This window comes from Parasteatoda tepidariorum, chromosome 2 (assembly GCF_982258835.1).
Source record: "Parasteatoda tepidariorum strain Cologne lab strain chromosome 2, Ptep-v5.0, whole genome shotgun sequence".
In the NCBI taxonomy this organism is placed as follows: domain Eukaryota; kingdom Metazoa; phylum Arthropoda; class Arachnida; order Araneae; family Theridiidae; genus Parasteatoda; species Parasteatoda tepidariorum.
This window is the reverse complement of record NC_141756.1, coordinates 109,744,437-109,764,278: the sequence shown is the minus strand read 5'-3', so window position 1 is coordinate 109,764,278 and position 19,842 is coordinate 109,744,437. Positions and strand designations below refer to the sequence as shown.

Sequence of the window (19,842 nt, the reverse complement as noted above, 5' to 3'; positions counted from 1 at the left end):
AGTTGCCAAGATAGAGGGGAATTTTTTTTTTCAATTTTCTTAATTATCTTTATTTTGTTACCGGAAAGACCCGTAAAAATATGATTAACAGCTTCCGATTTGATTAGAATTTTTTTTGTGCCATTTTTCTGAAGGAACGTTGGATAACAATTTTTTACTGTGTTACTCTAATTGCTTTTGGAATGTATAATATTCGATATATTTGGGTATATCTTGGGGCCAACGCCCTATGGGGCGCTGTTTTTTATTATTTTTTGAATGGATCCCCAATTACCAAGCTATTTTCATCGCAGTCTTGTGATTAATATGCCCCCGCATCAAAATGTGCGAATAAAATTCTGAAAAGAAATTTTCTTCTTTACAATCATAGAAAATGTGATGAATTGGATGTTTTGTAAATATATTTCGAATTTCGATCAGTAAATATTTTTTATCCCTAAATTTCTTCATTTTCTAATGTTCTTTTTTTGTACTCCAAATATCGATCTAAATATTTATTTCTTATTTTGTAAACTGCGACGTACAATTTGTGCTAAGGTATTCTCTTATTGTTTAGTAATCATCCTATGAATTATTTATCAAATTTTATAAATATCTGCACTGTTGGTTAAATTTTTGAATTTGCGAATATGCTTTTCCTGTTTGTCTCAATTTTTTTATAAAAAGAAATTTACGAGTGTTTAAATAATTATCACTGTATCAAATTCCTGCGCTACTTATCCTCTATTCTTTCACCTTTTTCCTCTTTTTTTGCCAGATTTTGTTTATAGTTCGTTCGATTTTGTTTCCCCGAATAATTTGCTGCAGAATAGACCTAATTCCGGCTATCCTGATACTATACCATATCTCCTTAGAAAGTTGTATGTACTTTTAGAGCCGTTTAAATGTTGTGTAAGCTCATAACAAGGAAGAATATTTCAATTTATCTATTTTTGTTGATTTTAAAGGTGGATAGGGAGTATGATATAAGCTTACACAAGTCACTGAATTCCCAAAATGGAAAAAAAAAACTCTTGCAGTTGGGGGAAAATATAACGTTTTGAGAAAAATATTTTTATTTAAATTTATCATTGATATGCATAACAATGGAGGATAGGTCGAAAATCATCAAATATGTGCTTCCATTCGTGTTAACTTTTTGAGGTAGTGCTATAAAAAATATCAGAACTATCACAAAAATTTTAAGAGGTTTTGAATGTTATTCTGTAATTTCTGAAACAGAAGAAGAGAATCAATCAAAAAAATTTCAGAAAAAAAGAAAGAAAATCGATTTTATGACAGATTAAAAGCAGACGATTAAGTAGCAGATTTTGAAAAATCGAAAACGATTATTTTGTCTTCATGATTTCGGAATTGTTGACATTGCCTGGTGTACTTGTTGCTACCTGTGTTCGTGTGTAGCGATGCGTGTTTAGGGTTGCTACGGAATAAGCAATGACTGAAACTTACTAAGTTAAAGAAATAAAAATGAAACTTTCTTTGACTGAAGTACCAAAAAATAATAATAATAATAATAAATAAATATGAGAGAAATTCCTGTGTCTGCACGTGATGATTCCAAAGAATATTGCTGGAAATGTATGAATATAATTTAACGTCAAATAAGTTTTACTTTCCAGAATGTTATTTTTGAAATGAAATTTTTTATAAAACTGTGATTTTGGCATTAGTGGTGAACAGATTTGCATTTGATTTTGCTTTCAGAGGTTCGTTCGCAGATTACAATCTCAATATTGTTTTTTTTTTCTTTTTTGTAATTAACGTACATAATTTACAAAATATAAAATAAAAACAAATCTATTTTTCAAATCTATACATTAACTACAAATCTATATACAACTTTTCTGAAAAGAAAACTTTAACGCCATTAAGAGCTAGTTGGAAGCTTTTCGGTAGCAGTTTAATTTTACATTGTTATTCTAATTTTATAGCTAATATGTTATGTTTAATTTTAATACTATCTGCACGATTAAGAGTTGAATAATTAATTAAAATTATCAAGTCAATAAGCCGTAGCAGTTGAAGAAGGTAATTTGTTTATATGGTAGCAATATTTAACTACGTTACGATATTTTCCCCACCCGCAATCAAGAGAACTTAAATGACTTCAAAGCAGCTAAAGTAATCGATCAGGTGATTCAGTCCTATAACCATAAATTAATAGAATGCTAATTATAATATTTATCACTTATTTCGATCTAAATTATTCATACAAAATAATGAAAAAAGTTTGAAAAATATGTTAAATAAAAATTCCACGTAAAAGGGTTAAAGAACTTTTTCATTTTGAAAGTTATAGAGAAAATTATCTTTGATTAAACCAGGTGCTTTGAAATTTAAATTTAAGGTCTCAATTGTAGAGTTAGTCAGTTAGTGTCGTGAACAGCTTAAATGTTAAAATATAACTATATTTTTATTCGTTTGTAAATTTTTTACCATAAAGATAACCTTTTATCAAATAAATACTATTTATTTCATAATTAACTTGGAAACAGTGTTCACGTAAAACTATCATCTTATTTAAAATCTAACTATTTTTCATAAAATATATAGTTGTTTATTTGTTATTTATTTGGTTATTTATTTAGTTATTTATTTGGTTATTTATTATTATATACAAACACAAATATTTTTGCTTGCAATAGAGGCGTACAATTTAAATAGTTTTAAATGTAAGAAAATATATTACATCACTATTTCGAGATTCCGCCAATTCAAAACATTTCGTCAATTACTCCAGTATTCGAGAGGATGTTGCTTCGTTTCTCTGCGGTAAATTTCCGATCTCAACCTCAACTAATATAAGAATGTTACCCATACGTCGTAACTCTCTAATGACGTTAGATATAGTAACTCTAGCTGAAATAATCTCATTATTACTTGACTCAATGTTAAAAATACTTTTGCATTTTGTTACACTTCGTATTTATTTCCGCCTGTATTTGATTTTTAGGTACTTTTCCGTCAGCCGGGATCAAGCGAAAGATCGCCAAATAATGTAGAATATTTGTTTATAGTTGAACTTGCTTTGCTTACTATTAGTAAATATTTGTTTATAGTTGAACGTTTATGACTTTTATTCCGTTGATTGTTTTGTCATTCGCTTCGCTTGGCGACTTGGCTCACGTTTAGTTCACAATTGGCGACATTTGCGCCCGGATAACGGATAAGTACCGATTTTTATACCCCGGATTTTGTTAATAAAGTTGAGTTGAGCCGCGATGGCTCAGGAGATAGAATGTTCGCCTTCCAATAAGGTGAACCGGGTTCGAATTCCAGTCGATACGAATTCCGCATCCGGCTTGCACCGACCACAGTGCTGACGTGAAATATCCTCATTGGTAGACGGATCAAGGGTTAGAATCCCCTTGCCGTTAAGCTAACCGTGGGAGGTTCTCGTGGTCTTCCTCTCCGTGTAATGAAAATGCGGGTTAGTTTCATCCATCAAAAAGTCCTCCACGAAAGCAAATTTCTCCCAATACTTGATCTAGGAGTTCCCTTGTCTTCTGGATTGGGTTCAAAATGACAAGGCTACGGAGTTGAACATTAGTAGTCGGAAACCCAAAAATTGGGTCGGCTGTTCGACGACGGTTATAAAATAATATAAAATAAAGTTGAGTTTTTTAATATTTATTTTATTTTCATAGTTATGTACCCTCTTTTGCCTTATTAGAATCGGGCAGGCATATTTATTTATTAAAGATGAATTAATTACAATTTTAACGTATTTGAATTCGAAGAACACGTACAGATCATCATTCATTAGGAAAGTTTGGGGTGCCCAAATCTAAGATAAATCAGAGTAGTTCAATAGTGTCAGTATATTTTTAATATTGTTTTTTGTTAATTAAGTTTAAAAACTCTGTGGTTTCCTTAATAGTAAGATTCTAAAAAAACTAAACTGTTTGAGAAATTACATACCTAAACTTTATCACATATACTTAAATATTACAGTTTTTTTGTTTTTTTTTTACGAAAAGAAAATGAAAACTGTTGCGCACTATCACTATCACTAGGATCACAGACTGTATTGGTTTTTTATAACCAAACCTTGAACTGACAGTAACAAAAGGCCTTGTAAATACAATCAAGTCCGAGACGTCTGAAATTACAACTTAGATTAGAATGGGTTGGTCCATTTTTATTTTACTCTTTAACGTGGTGATTCATAGTAATTTGAAGTCCCATACAACAGACACTTTTTTACAACATTGTGAATATGCTAATAACAGACTCTTATTTCTGCAATACATATATATATATATATATATATATATATATATATATATATATATATATATATATATATATATATATATATATATATATATATATAGCACTATAAAGAAAAAAGAGGAAAACAAAGAAAATTAATAAGTTTTATTTTCTGCGCATAAGTTGCAATCACATAGAACTCATAAAATAAGTTAAAAATATAGAGAAAACATGGGGGAAAAATAACGATTAATGAAAAGAGAAAAGAATTACTAGAATAAAATATTTTAAAAAAATATTATTTGATACGTCAAGATTGACTTAATATTTGACTTTTTTTACTGAAACTTTTCTCTAACTTCTTTTGTTAAAAAGTTACAAATCTCACTAGTTTAAATCATAGTAAGCTCTTAAAAAATGTTAAAAAAAAATTTTTAAAATAATTTTATTGAAAAAAGCAGCTTTCGGAGTTTCGCATTATTATGAAGTATGAGTTTTTAGGTAGAACGAAGGCATAGCAAACCACATGAAACATTAGAGCATATTTGGCTCTAGTGCTCGTTGGAGGATTTTTTTTTTTAAAAAGTAACCTAGATTAGCCAACAGATCATCCCTGTTTAATTGCATGGCATTGATCAAACCACTCTCTACACAAATGACTATAGCGAAACTGCATGGCAAAAGTGTAGATCAAATAAAGGTGCATACTCTGTTTAATGGAATAGTCGCATTTGTCTGTAAGCAATCGAACAACTTTGTGTTTTTTTCTAGAAATTTCATACTTGACGATCTAATCTTATGTTTATTTTCCTTTAATACGTAAAAGATCATTTAAGAATTGATTTGTTGCTGCTGTCGTAAGCCATTAAGGTAAGGGGTGCGATTGTTCTTGTTCTCCAGTGGAACCATCTATAGCCAAGAATTAGAATTCTGCCACTCCCATACATCACGTTCGTTATAGGACGGACGAATTCGTACATCCATTCATTCATCCACAGATCGTAATTTTGACCTGAACCAGAGAACGATCAATCTATAATTCAGTACCCCCAGAGGCATAATTTGTTATGGGAACACCGAGGATTTTGGGACCCGACAGATTTAACGTGCACCAGTCACCATTTATTGCACTGGGAGTCTTAGGCCTGCTAGAGTTTAACTCCCGTTCCCACGAACGCGAGTCCAGCGCCCTGCCAACCAGGCTATCCCGGCCGCTTCTTAGTGTTATTTAAATTCCAATTTCTCCTGCTAGGTTTTTTTTTATAAAGGATAAAGAAGCTAAACCTAAACTGATATAAATGGGAGTATGCCATGAGCTAAACAGTTGAAACTTTTATTGTTTTAAGTAATTTTTTCTTAAAGAAAATTCTAACAGAATTTTCAGAAATTTTACATAATTTTCAAACATATCTAAGTAAATCTGAACTTCTTCTCATGGGCGATGATCATCGCTCTTGATTTTCACTAGGCAACACAAACACTGATTTCGGCTGTAAATTTTCGCCTAGTAAAATGACCAGCATACTAACTTCGAGAGTATTATTCGAAAAAATATCATTTCTCCTACAAATGTGTCTTTGAAACATCGCCAATTAGATAATAAGTTAAGTTGAGATTGATATATTAGCATTGAATCAGAAAATCTCAAAACGTTTACGTAAATTTTTTTCCTTAAAAAATCTATAATGCACATTAAAAACAAAAACTTGCTTTTAACATCTTTATAATATTTTTTTTTTGACCATCACATAAATTAATACTCTTTATTTAATCAAATTTATTTAATCGAATATGATTTTCCTAGTTTTAATCTATGTTTATAGACATCCTACATTAAAAAAATAAGTAGGATATTTAACACTAGAAAAAATGAAATTTAATATATACCTATATTGCCCAAAAGCAGTTAAAATGACTGCATTGTGAAAAAATAACTAATGTGTAACGAAATTTATTTAAAATTAATTTTTAATATTATTTACAGTTATATAACAAGTCATTAGTAAATATTAACATTAAAAAAAATTATACGTTGTACAAAAGTCCCAAAATTCTAAGAAATTGTGTCCTCATTGTTTTTCTGATTGAAATTAAAAAGAAGTCAAAATGACTTCCTTGGGCAAAACTAGTGTTAATTAGGTTGAAATCAATTCATTCACTGATAATTGATTGGCGATTTCAGAAATCATAATGTTGCCATCCAATATTTACAATATCTGACTTTAACCACACTTTTCTATTCTTTTTTCTTCTTTAACCTGATGTTCAATAATATACTTAGTAATCACGCAATAGTAATTCGGTTGTAGTTCGAAATAGAAGGGATTGCAGACATTCAAAATCCTACAGATTATTTTACCGGAGATAAGAAGACACACTCCATTGAGTCTGCGATTTCCATCTCGGCCACCATTTTAAGAGGTGATGAGTCAAGGAAGCCGCAAAAAAAAAAGAGATGAGGGACTTGGATGAGAGAAGAGAAATTTTGTGGTTTCTGGATGAAATAGAACAATATTTCCTCTCTCGAATGCAAACTCTAGGAATTCTTTTCAAGGAGTTGAATATATGGAAGGTTGCAATAATTAGACGCCTTATAAGATTCGATGTAAAATCTTAATTATCACGACAGCTTTATTGTTTTTACGCGGTTTGCATTTGTTTACATTCGTGTATCAATGGGCAATGCAATACGGTGAAAATAATTGCAAATAGGAAGTATATAAAACAATCTCCTGAATAAAAACCCATTACACGTATGTTTAAATATAAATCTAATAATTTGATCTAATTATTATAATATAATACTTTTCACAATAAATATAGAATATTTATGTTATATATCGTCTAATTTATCCAATCATCGAATTTATGTCATATCTCGTCTAATGTAACCAATTAATACACGAACGTAAAAAAGTGCAAACTGGTTTCAGTCGCATAAATCTCACGATTATATCCACATTTTCTGTTTTTACATTATATTTTTACTTATTGTGTTCTATTTCATTTGTTGTAATTTTTTTGTAAAATTTTTTGAGTGCTCCTCACCCTATTGTATTGATATATTTTGCTTTGGCTATATTGATACAATATTAGAAAGCACTCTTTTTTGTGGATATAATCGTGTGAGCTGATGGAAAGATCATATCTTTTAATTTCCAGATTTTTTGAAAATTTTTGTCCTTTTTTTCGGATTGTTTTTTTTCATCCTCCGGTTTCTTGTTATTTTTATTTTTATTATTATTTTTCTTTTTTTCCCTTCTTTCATTGTTCTGTAATTATTCCCTTGTTTTCTTTACATTTTGAACTTTATATATATATATATATATATATATATATATATATATATATATATATATATATATATATATATATATATATATATACTCCCACTACCTTCTAATTGCTGAATTTACCAAATAGATTATATCCTAGGCCGGGGATCGCCAAACTTTTTTGATCATCGACCCCCACAAAAGTAATTTTCTGTTAATTAAAATAAAACTCTATTAGATACTGTGTTTGTACATTTAATTTATGATTTTAAACATTTATTAAAGTAATAGTACATTGTGTAACAATAGTTTTACGAAAAATATATTAATGTTGAAATTTAAATACCTTGTTATTAAATAATAAGTAACTATGCATAAGTAGATATAATAAGTAAAGTAACTAAAGATTTACTGCTTCTTGATCAATGAGATAGGCGTGCCTGGTGTTTTTTTGCAAGGTTCGCTATATTGGGTTCAAAATTGGTCAATTTTAATTTTCGTCAAAATTGGTAAATTTTGTTATTTTCGTAAAAAAATACAAAGTGTGCTATAGTTTTGTCGCGGTCTGAACTAATCCACATTATTAATGCTTACCTTCTTTTTTGTGCATTGATAATTGAAATTGATATCTAAACTAAACGAATGATTTTATCGAAATAATAACTAATTATCCAAAACTATAAAAGTTTTAATAATGACACTGCAAATATTCAACACAGTTTGCAAAGACAGCTGAAACTGCGTATGATATTTGCTTTTGTAACGTCAATGGTCGTCACACGTGACATTTGGTCAAGCGCACATATGCATATGACTTATAAACTGCGCTGAGTTCGTGCCACTGCTCGGTGGTACGTAAATACTTGTTTCACCCCAATAAATATACGTTTATTAATTTATGTTTTATAAAGAAACTGATATTGAGTCAATTATTAAAAAAAATCACAAATTTTACATACTTAATTAGGCATGTGTGATTTGCGTATTGAGAACTGTTTTTTTTTCGACCCACAATCGCCCCTTCCGATTAGGATCGACCCCCATTCGCACCCCTGTCTCAGATCGACCCCCGCGTTTGCTAAATAGACCCCTGGGGGTCTATATAGACCACTTTGGCGACCTCTGTCCTAGGCAATCTCCAATTAAAGTCATATAATTATTGAATTTGGTTTTGATACATATGAAAACAATGTTAATTCACATTACTAGAATTTTATTTTAAATGAATAAGACTTTTAAAACAATTTAGAGATGTAATAAAATGCATTTGATATCTAATTATAAGATACGAAATAAAATATACTTCTTTTAACAGTTTAGTTTTTATAATCACGGCAAGCAGAGATTTAGTTGTAATTTGATTTTTTTATTGTTTTACTTTTAGAATTACCATCATTAAAAATGAAACTAATGATGTATATTAAGATCGGAAATGTTCCTTGTTTAATTAGATTCTATCTGGGTTATTATTCAAAGTCTCCCAAGAGTTTAGAATATTCTAATTTAGTCACTGCACGAATATATATTGGAATTCATCTGACAGTACATGACAAAACTTTTGAACATAGTTCAATATTCTAGTGTCTCGAACGTCGTTGCAAATTCACGTCAAAATTATCCTTTTTTTTCTTCAATATTTTTATTGTTGTACCCAAAGAGGTTGTGATTGGGTGTGAACGAAGCATGTTTGGAACGTGTGTTGAATTTTGAAGGGGGTGCCCGTTCCTGATCACGTGGCCATGTATCCTGGATATCAGGGGAGTTGGACGCCAACGTCACGCAAATTCAAAGAAGGACGTCGACTCTCATGATCTTTTTTTGTTTCCTTCGATTTTTTTTTCTATATCGTCATGGTTCCTTGCGCTGAAGAATATTTTACTTTTTTTTGTGAAGAAGCTGTATATGTGTTCTTTGAATAGATTTAGTTGAGTTGTTGTCACTCGCTTTGATGAGTTTTGTGTCGATGAAAGACAGCAAAGCAGGGATTTGACATTAATCGGTTATTTCATAAGAGCATTGTGTGGAAAGAGACGTGTCTGTTTTTCTCAGATTTACTGAATAGGAAAATGTTTTTAAGTTTGTATGAGAGATCTTTCTGTTTATATAATACAATAATCTGGAGATAAAAATTCCAGTAGTTGGACATTATTTTTTTCTGTCTCACATAAAAAATTTTTATCACTCTCACGAACATTATTAGCATATCACCGAAAACATTCTTACTAACTATGTGCATAAGAATCAACATTTTTTAAAATGTGGTAGTGTTTACCCTATCGTAAATGACCGAAATCAGGAGAGTGTCGACCTTCACTGGTGAATGTCACATTACCCCTTAATGTATATGTTTTTGTATTTTTAGACTCTTTCTCAAATTTGAAGTGAAAATATAATTACTTTTAAGTGGTAAATTAAGAAGGGAATGTTAAAATCCAATCCAAATTGAGAAAGAAGAAGATTTAAAATATTAATACCTGTTAGATTGCTTAAATTGAGGTAGCAAAGGGCGGTTATTGGAAACTCCATCCCGTAATAATGGTGTGTCAGATTTTAATGTTTCAGTTTTATTCAAGCTAAAATATCAATTTAAAAGTTTTTTGCATCATTTTTGTCAAGGATTCTAAAAACATATATTTAGATTGGAAACAACGAAGCACCCTGTACCTGCACTATCTTGCTGAAAAATCACTATCTGGATTTAAAAACTGATAAATTATTTCGTTTGGAGGGGTTTTATTTACGAAAGGGTAGTAGAACAAACAGATTTATGAGTTTTACCTTGTTTGTTTATTACACAGGTCACACTGCGAGTAATTTAAGTGACCGTTCCACTCTTTACTATATTTAATCTTTATTGTACTTTCTGCGTTATTTTTAGCTTATGAAAAGAGTCGCATTTTGTTACATAGAGTTCGTAATATTGCTTGTGTTTGCGCTGTACAGCCAATCACAGCTTTTGTATCAATACATCAGTTAAAAAGAATTAAATTATGTGAAATTATGAAGAAATTGAAGAAATATTTGCTAAAATATTAGTAGAATATCGGCACGTCGATTAGTTCTTTAGTTAATTGATTAATTTAGGCATTTAATTCTGGATATTGCAAAAAAGTAATAATTAATGAAAAAAAATCTTTTTTTTAGTCTTTTAAACCTTGAAAATAAAAATTAAAAAAACCCTATACTTTAACGAATTTTATTGGTGCCAACGCCAAAAATGGTGCCAAGTACTTTAAACCATATTTTACACTACTTGGTGAAAGCATTTTGTTTATTCTAAATTTTGTGTTTCTAACACTAAAATTTGTAATTACAGTAAGATATGATTCACATAAGAGTCATTAAAAATACTTTTGAGATACAATTTAAAGCAGGAATTATTAATTTAGGATACATTCTATGCAATATTTCCCTAAAATAAAACTAGTTTTTCAATCTAACATATACATGGCATAGAGAGAATATTAATCTAAGTTCGAGCAAGGTTTAACAAATTCGAAACGGAAAGAAATTTAGATTATAAAATTGAGAGGTATATAAATTTTTTTATAAGAACATAATTATCTTTATTATACAATTGAAAGCAAACATGTCTTTTTATAACAGTTTGCACTTCTTTTTCTCATGCTGAAAAGCATCATGCAATGTAAAATCAAACTTAAACCTTTTCAACTCGATAATTCGATCGTTTGACAGTTTCCAAACGTACGCCAAAGTACTACACCACAGTTCTTAATGTGATCACTAAACTCTTGTTGTTGCATGTTGCCATGCAATGACCTTAACTAAAATTAATACTTTAAAAAAATTTTATCGAAAAAAGAATTTCTATTATAATATATATATTTCCCAGAAAAAAGACTTTGTACATCACAAAAAAGAGACTCTGTTTTTAGGAATTATGACAAACAAAAGACATCTACTCTACTCCTCTTTTGGTCTTCGATTCCATTCAGGTCAACGGGTTCACACAGATCTGGTCTGACTTCGTCAGGCCAGATGAGGATAAGTAACAACAACAACATGAGGAACAAAAATGTCTTAAGTAGGGAACCGATTATCCGGAACGATCGGGACCATCGCTATTCCGGATAACTGATTTTTCCGGTTTTCTGAATCACTACAAAAAGCCGTCTTTTTATTGTTAAATCCAACTAAAAAAATAAATTTTTTTGGAAATAATCTTAAAAAGAAGAAAAAACGATGAAGTAATACACTAATGATTATTTCTAAAATGATAGTAAGGTAAACATCTTTCAAAAAAGAAAGAAAAATCCTAAAATCTTATGAGGAAAAAAAAATTTTTTTTCAAAAAATGGCGGGAAAATTTTTCGAATTTCTTTCCGGTTTTTTGGTTTTCCGGTTTTCTGATTTCCGGATAACGGGTTCTGTACTGTAGTTTGAAATCTTGAATGATTTTAAGTTTTGAACACTGTAAAAGTTACGAGGCATTATTGCAATGAACGTGAGCTAGAACTGGTTTTAATTACTCAAGAAGAAAAAAAAGTACGTGAAACACTTTTATTGTGATTTGATGATTCCCACAGTTGAGTCAGTTACCGTTCACTAACCATGAATAACCCAACAGCAATTATTTCCGTCTTGGAACATTTAATTTGGTTTTCTTTCACTTTTTTTTTCTTCTTACCTTCTCTTTCTTCCAATGGATGGTCATAGCGAAGGGGCCATTTTTGCCACCAACTCATAAAAGCTATTGTATGTTTTTCTTTGTGATGTAGACATAATATTTCTTTTGTGAAAATGCCTGTTCACCTTCTCTAAAGAATAGTTTGGGACAGTGATTTGTAGTTTTTTATGTCTGGCAAATCGTCGATTGTGCAAGCAAATAGTCTGTCATCGTACGATACGGGCAATTTTAATAGTACAACTTTGTACCATTTCTACATTTCGTCACTTATAAATTGAACTGTTTTTAGTCAAATCAGCTAAAATTGTGTGTGACTTTCAATTATGCCTTGCTACTGCATTTTGAGAAAATATTATTTTTTTTAGTATTTTTTGTTTAGGTTTTGTATCTTCAAATACAAAGAGCGACAGTCTGATATATTTTTGTCGGATGCAGTTTTTTTTTTTAGCATATTTATAATATTGATGAGTATTGATGGATCATGATACTGACATATGACATTTTACATAAGAAACTATTTTTATTTTATACTTCATCTTAAATTGCTAGTGATTGCTAAAATTGAGTTATCTATAAAGATTTATGTATCTGTCATATCAGCGGGGAAAAAAGTAAATTTTTTAAATTTTTACTTATGTTTTATCGCTTATATTTTTAACTTCTCTACATTGAAGTTTAACATCTCTAAGGCAGTGGTAATTAATTTTATTTTATTTTATAACTGTTGTTGAACAGCCAACCCAATTTTTTGAGTTTACAACTACTAATCTCCGTAGTCTTGTAACTTTGAACCTAATCCAGAAGACAAGGGAACTCCTGGATTGGGAGAAATTTGCCTCAGTGAAGGACTTTTTGATGGAACTAACCAGCATTTGCGTTACATGGAGAGGAAAGCCTCCGAGGTTAACCTGACGGCAAGGGGAGTCTAACACATGATCCGTCTACCACTGAGGATTTTTTTAAGTCAACACTGAGGACGGTGCAAGGCGGATGCAGAATTCGTATAGACCGGCCATCACTGGGATTTGAACCCGGTTCACCTCATTGGAAGACGAACACTCTATCTCCTGACCCATCACGGCGCAGTGCTTATCAATTGATGATCAGTGGAAAGAAATGTTTAAGTCAGAAAAAGAATTTTAAACGGACGAATCTTTTGCTTTAGTAGCGTAAGTTTCCCGACCTCTCACACAATTAAAAACTCACTCTAATCAGTTGATGAACTTTCTATCTACTCCAGGATAATGGGGTAGTGTTCCTTGAAATAAAATATTTTCAGTTCGGTGGTCTATGACGGTCAAAAGATGGGTGACCGCTGTACTGAAATATATACTTCCAAATTTCTACACAATATATATTCTCTTTAACTTTATAGGGAGTAGGTTGGATTTTGTTTGGGGGAGATTGATTTCTCAAAAACTGTGGCTTCAGGTGTGCCATGAAGCTTATTTTCTCCCATAAGGGATGCTAAGAGTCGTGGTGGCTCAGGAGATATAGCGTTCGCCTTCCAATGAGATGCCTCGGGTTCGAATCCCAGTGACGACTGGTCAATACGAATTCCGCACCCGGCTTGCACCGACCACAGTGTTGACTTAAAATATCCTCAGTGGTAGACGGACCATGGGTTAGAGTTCCTGGCCATCCGGTTAATTGGGGAGAGATTTTCGTGATTTTCCCCACCATGTAACGTGAATGCGGGTTAGTTCCATCAGAAAAGCCCTTCAAGAAGGCATATTTCCCCCAATACTTTAATCCACAACTACTCTTGTGATCTGGATTGGGTTCGAAATTACAAGCCTACGGAGTTGAGCATTGGAAGTCGTAAACTCAAAAATTGGATCAATAAGGTTATAAAATAAAATAAAGAATGTGCTTAAAAATAAATAATAATGGTAAGATGATAGTCAAACTTGCATCGTTTAAAAAATAGTTTTAAGTAGAAAAATTCACTTTTCAAGTTTACAATTCGTTCAAAATTTACCCTATATTATGCAGAATACGTGTTCTAACTTTTTCAGTCCATGTTCTCTAATTTCTGTAGTACATGTTTTTCCTACTCTGCGATACCCCGGTTACATGTTTTAATGGATTTATCTTCAGTGGGCAATGTTTACAGTTGGGGCACCAATATGCATTATTATGCAATATGCAATTGCAATATGCATGACAAAAAGTGTAACGACCAACAAGCTACTCCTGAACATATACTTCAATGCCTAAATATCTCTAAAGTGGACCTCTTTTCAGATCCACTTTTTGTTACAGACTTACTCAGAGTCTCTGGAGTCATGGACTTGGTTTAGCTCCGCTAACCGTGTGGGCCAGCAACAACAACAACATATGCATGATATATCTTGTAACATTTCTACAATTCTGCCATGCTCATCAGTAAAATAAGTGACTGATAATTATACCTTCTACTAATTAACATGAGCGTTTCTTTCCATTCAGAGGGAATGCATTAGTGTCCATGTTGGTCAGGCAGGAGTACAGATCGGCAATGCCTGCTGGGAGCTGTATTGCCTCGAGCACGGTATTCAACCAGATGGACAGATGCCGAGTGACAAGACACTGGGCGCTGGGGATGATTCCTTCAACACATTCTTCAGTGAGACAGGAGCAGGAAAACACGTGCCAAGGGCTGTGTTTGTCGATCTTGAACCAACTGTCGTCGGTAAGTAATGCTAACCACAATATCTTATTAAAACACTTATATTTTGACCTGGTGTTTGGCGAGGTATAACTAAAGCATGAGCCCAATAGCCCCATTGTAGGCCAGGTGTTTATGTAGGTTAAAACTCCACAATTTCGTGACCAATGGAATGATAGCAACAATGTGGTCAGAAATGCGCCCCGATCGTTTTTGCTTTCCAGACAAGCTGGTACTCATTGATCTGAAGTTAAGAGGGCTTCATGTCGTCCAAAGAGATCGAACCCTAGTTCTTTTCAGCGACAGCTCAATGCAAGGCCGTAGCCGGGATTTTTTTTCGGGGGAAGGGATATGGTAAGAAGCAAGGACGGTTTCAGACATGCAAAGTAGGGGGAAAATATTGTAACAAATATTGTTTTTTCTGTTGTTTACAAAAGTTAAACTAGTAATTAAAAAATATTACATAATAATTATTTTTCAATTAATATTGCATAATAATTATAATCAATTTATAAACAAAGTTTACAGAGACATGCGACGGGGATTTGAAGAAAATTTTTCCATTACTTTTTTAGGACAAACCAGAATATTTCGAAATATGCTTAATAAGTTAGTTAATAAAAGGTTTGATTCGGCAGTTTTCGTTTTTCTTCTTACTGAGAGGCTCAAAGAAAGACTAAAAAGTTTGAATCCCAGAATTTCGGGGGGGGGGATTTGTCCCGACGGTCCCCCCCCTGACTACGGGCCTGGTTCAATGCCTTAACCACTGAGCCACCGTGGTTCAGGTATACCGTGGTGCAATAATCTACAGCAAAAGGGAAGGTCACGACCGTATTTTAACCATTTGTTTACTTGGTAGACGTAAATGAGTCTCTCAGAGATATAAGACTTTTCACAGAATTGTATGTTTGAAAATACAAATGTGGTTTTACCGTAACATCATAAGAATCTTTCATTAATGTTCCCTTTTTGAATTTAGATGAAGTTCGAACCGGTACGTACCGACAGTTGTTTCACCCGGAGCAACTGATTACGGGCAAAGAGGATGCTGCCAATAACTACGCAAGAGGTCACTACACCATCGGCAAGGAGATCGTGGATTTGGTTCTGGACAGGATTCGCAAACTGGCCGACCAGTGCACTGGTTTGCAAGGATTCCTCATCTTCCACAGCTTCGGCGGTGGTACCGGCTCCGGGTTCACTTCCCTGCTGATGGAAAGGCTTTCCGTCGACTATGGCAAGAAATCCAAGCTCGAATTCTCTATTTATCCAGCACCTCAGGTAAATATATATACAGTACAGAACCCGTTATCCGGAAATCAGAAAACCGAAAAACCAAAAAACCGGAACGAAATTCAATAAATTTTCTCGCCATTATTTAAAAAAAAAATTTTTTTTCCTCATAAGATTTTAGGATTTTTCCTTCTTTTTTGAAAGATGTTTACCTTACCATCATTTTGGAAATAATCATAGTGTATTACTTCATCGTTTTTTCTTCTTTTTAAGATTATTTCCAAATGTTTTTTTTAGCTGGGTTTAACAATAAAAAAACAGCTTTTTGTAGCGATTCAGAAAACCGGAAAAATCATTTATCCGGAATTGCGATGGTCCCGATCGTTCCGGATAATCGGTTCCCTACTGTACATTCATTTATTTTATTGGTACTTTTCCATTTCGCCGACGCAAGCGAGAAAGTCACTTATAACTATCCTATAACTGTCGTTGAACAACCGACCCAATTTTTCGGGTTTACGACTACTAATGTTCAACTCCGTAGCATTGTAATTTTGAACCCAATCCAGAAGACTAGGGAACTCCTATGTCAAGCATTGGGAGAAATTTGCCATATTGGAGAATTTTTTTTTTTTGATGGAACTAAACCGCATTTGCGTTGCATGGTGAGGAAAACTACTGTAACCTCCCACTGTTAGCCTGACTGGAAGGGGACTACTACCCATGATTCGTCTACTCCTGAAGATATTTTACGTCAGTACCGTGTGGTCGATTCGAGTCAGGTGCGGAATTCGTATCGACCAACCATCGCTGGGATTCGGAGCGTTGCACTTCATTGGAAGTTGAGCGCTCTTTGAACCACCCCGGCTCGATTTATGTTAAATCAACTTTTTTTTTCCGTTTATGTAAAGTTTATTTGAAAAAAAAAATTTCTTTATATAAATAAATAATACTTGCTCCGGCAAAATGGAAAAGTACCATTTTATTTTGTGATAACGACCAACACCCACTACTGATGAAAATATTCCAATTACAGTTATGCACAGTGAGAAAAAAGTCATTTCAACAATAAAACATTTCAACATAGTTCTTTTTCTTATTAAAAATATCAAGGTGCTTAGCAAGTTGAATAGAAATTTTGTAAAATCTGTATAAAGAAAAAACAATTGTCGTAATTAGGCTTGCCCCGATGTGATAATCGTAAAGAAACGATTTCCTGTAGAACACCGAAGTCAAGCATCACTCTGTCAACTCAGCTGCAGCAGTCAAGCATCTGCTTACAGCTGCCAAGAAACGATTGGAACTTATGTTGTCCTCTAGTATGTAGCTTACATTAAAATGAAATCGATCTATTAGCTGATTAGTCAATGAACAAAATTCTGATGGACGACAGATTCGGCTTGCAGTTATCAAGAAATGATTGAAACTAGCATCATGATCAGGCACATAGCCTCAGTAGAGATTTAAGTGCTCTAGCTAGTTGAAAAGTAGTTAAAAAATTTAGATTGCGAGATCCCGCAGAGATACGAAGGCGAGCGAATAAAAATCATAGTGATTAATGATTATCATTAAGATGATTTGTAATAAAACAGCATTTCTACCGTACCAATTCTAATCTAAAGTAACTTTTTAAAGGCTCTGTCGTCACACGAATTAAAACCTTTTTTTGTAAATAATATTCTATTTTTATAACTGTTGAGAGTTTGTAACAGATAATCTTGAATGTAATGGTACAATGCACCTTTTTAGGTGTAATTAGGTGTGAGTTTGTAACAGTTAGGTGTAATGCATCTTCAACTCTGAAAATGGCGCAGAACGTCAATATCAAAAAAAGAATTGAATATAGACAGATCTGTGATTTAATTTTTTTATATTTAAGTATTACCTCTATAGCTGCATTATCTAGACTCATAAAAATTTGCAAAAATCGAGAATTGTTCATTGATTTTAATAATTTTCATCTAGATGGAAAGATCTTGCCAAATTGGTGATTTTTCTTAAAATTTTATAATTTTCTTTAATATTGTACGTTCTAAAACCCAGAAAGTTCTTTGTGGCAAGATAGTATATATTGACCAATTTAGTCAGAATTATAGCTCAGTACTTAGGGCTGTAGATTCACTTAATATTTATTTATTGCATCTCAGTATTATACTCTCTTGTGAGTCTCTTACACACACTAATTCAGCACTCAGTCGTGCAGTTAATTAAATTAACACTTACAGCGCCATCTGCTATGCTGGATGGGAATTAACATATTTATAGTTTAAAAAGTTCAGCTTTACCTCAAGTGTAAGGCACTTAAATTGTTTTTTCATCTTCCTTAGCGGAAAAATTTCGAAAAACACTATTAAGGGAAAATATCATTTGCTCTTTTAAAATAATCAAATTTGTGGAACAAAAATTATATTTTTATTCTTCATTCTTTTGCACTCTATCTAAACTAATGACGTCTCTGATCAAATCGTCCACTTATTCTATAGATATCCCTAAGTTCAACTTCATTTACTCACATCATCAACGTCTAGTTCGTCAGGTTTTGGAGGGATATAAAACGTGATGCAATGTTTCATATCAAGGTTTTTCATCACCTTGCATCCTATGATAAAATTAAGATCACAATGGAATGATATCATCATGCAAAGTTCAAAATAGTGTTTAATGATTCTTTTGGCTGCGTTTAATGAGGAAGTGAAAAAAAATAGGCTGGGAAAGAATAACTCATAATGACTTCTTTACACACTGGAATTAATAATCGAAACACTTTATTTCACTGCTTTGATTTGCAATCCAGTTTAATTTTTTTTTGTCTTCAAATTATTAGAGTACAATACAAGTTTATTTGTCACTAATGATTCGTCGAAAGAACGTTAAAAAAATCGAATTTTTATTAAAATCATGTATTGTTATTATAATTATTCAAATTGAATTAGCAATGTTGAACTATTAAGTAAAAATATCTAATATTTAATAATTTTAAAGACTTTAAAACCTTAATTAGATTATTAAAACTAAATTTGTTTTATACATATTTAGAAAATATATTCATAAAGTTATTTAAGTAATTATAGTTGTTTAATTACTAATACACAATGATATTAAGTAGTACATATTATTATAATATACAGTCGGACCTCTATTTAACGAAGTCGCTAAATCCCGATAATAAGTTCGTTATATGGAAAATTCGTTAAATAAAAATTCACCTTTTGAAATACTTAAACAACATAAAACAGGTTTTAAATTCACAAACACTAGACGTAATTAAAATAGCATTTGATACACCTTTACTTTTTAAACTAGTATCTACTATTTATTTTATAAATCTTAACCATAGAAGAAATCTGCATGGAAAGCAAGAATAGAGCAAAACATTATCCAGTGTTAGACTATCATGCTGCATACAATTTTAACTGAAAAAAAAACTAAATTTATGTATAAAATTATAGCTGTAATTATTATTAAAGTAATTTTAAACATACATCACCGCATGCGTTCTTAAGTGTAATTGCTATTGGTAAAATCCGTTTTGTCTGAGTATTTCGTTTGAAATGCTAACAAAAAGGGAAATGGATTTTCCTGCTATTCTCTAAAAGTGAAGTGACTGTGAAAATCAATTCAAGGTCGTTTCCCCTATTAAATGTGTTAGCAAGTTTGAAATGTTCTGAAATATTTTAGGAAATAGGGAAAGTGGATCTCAAAGAAAAGTTCGTTAAATAGAAAATTCAATTCGCTATTTAGAAGTTATTTTACGAAGAAATTTCCAAAATGTTCTTGGTTCCTGGAAGAAAAAAAATCACAAAATCGAGAAAATCGCAAAA

The 19,842-nt window shown here is 31.9% G+C and overlaps 1 protein-coding gene across 4 annotated transcripts in view; it reads left to right on the top strand.

The window, feature by feature from the left end:
• LOC107447737 (tubulin alpha-1A chain) overlaps positions 1 to 19,842 on the top strand; it is a 46,318-nt gene that overhangs the window by 19,720 nt on the left and 6,756 nt on the right. For all 4 annotated transcript variants that reach the window (XR_015431605.1, XR_015431606.1, XM_087158027.1 and 1 more), the window contains exons 2-3: positions 14,590 to 14,812; positions 15,768 to 16,069. Coding sequence is in view for 2 of the 4 variants with exons in the window: in XM_087158027.1 (XP_087014153.1) it covers positions 14,590 to 14,812; positions 15,768 to 16,069 (525 nt within the window). In the remaining 2 variants the exon portion in view is untranslated. The remainder of the gene's footprint in view (positions 1 to 14,589; positions 14,813 to 15,767; positions 16,070 to 19,842) is intronic.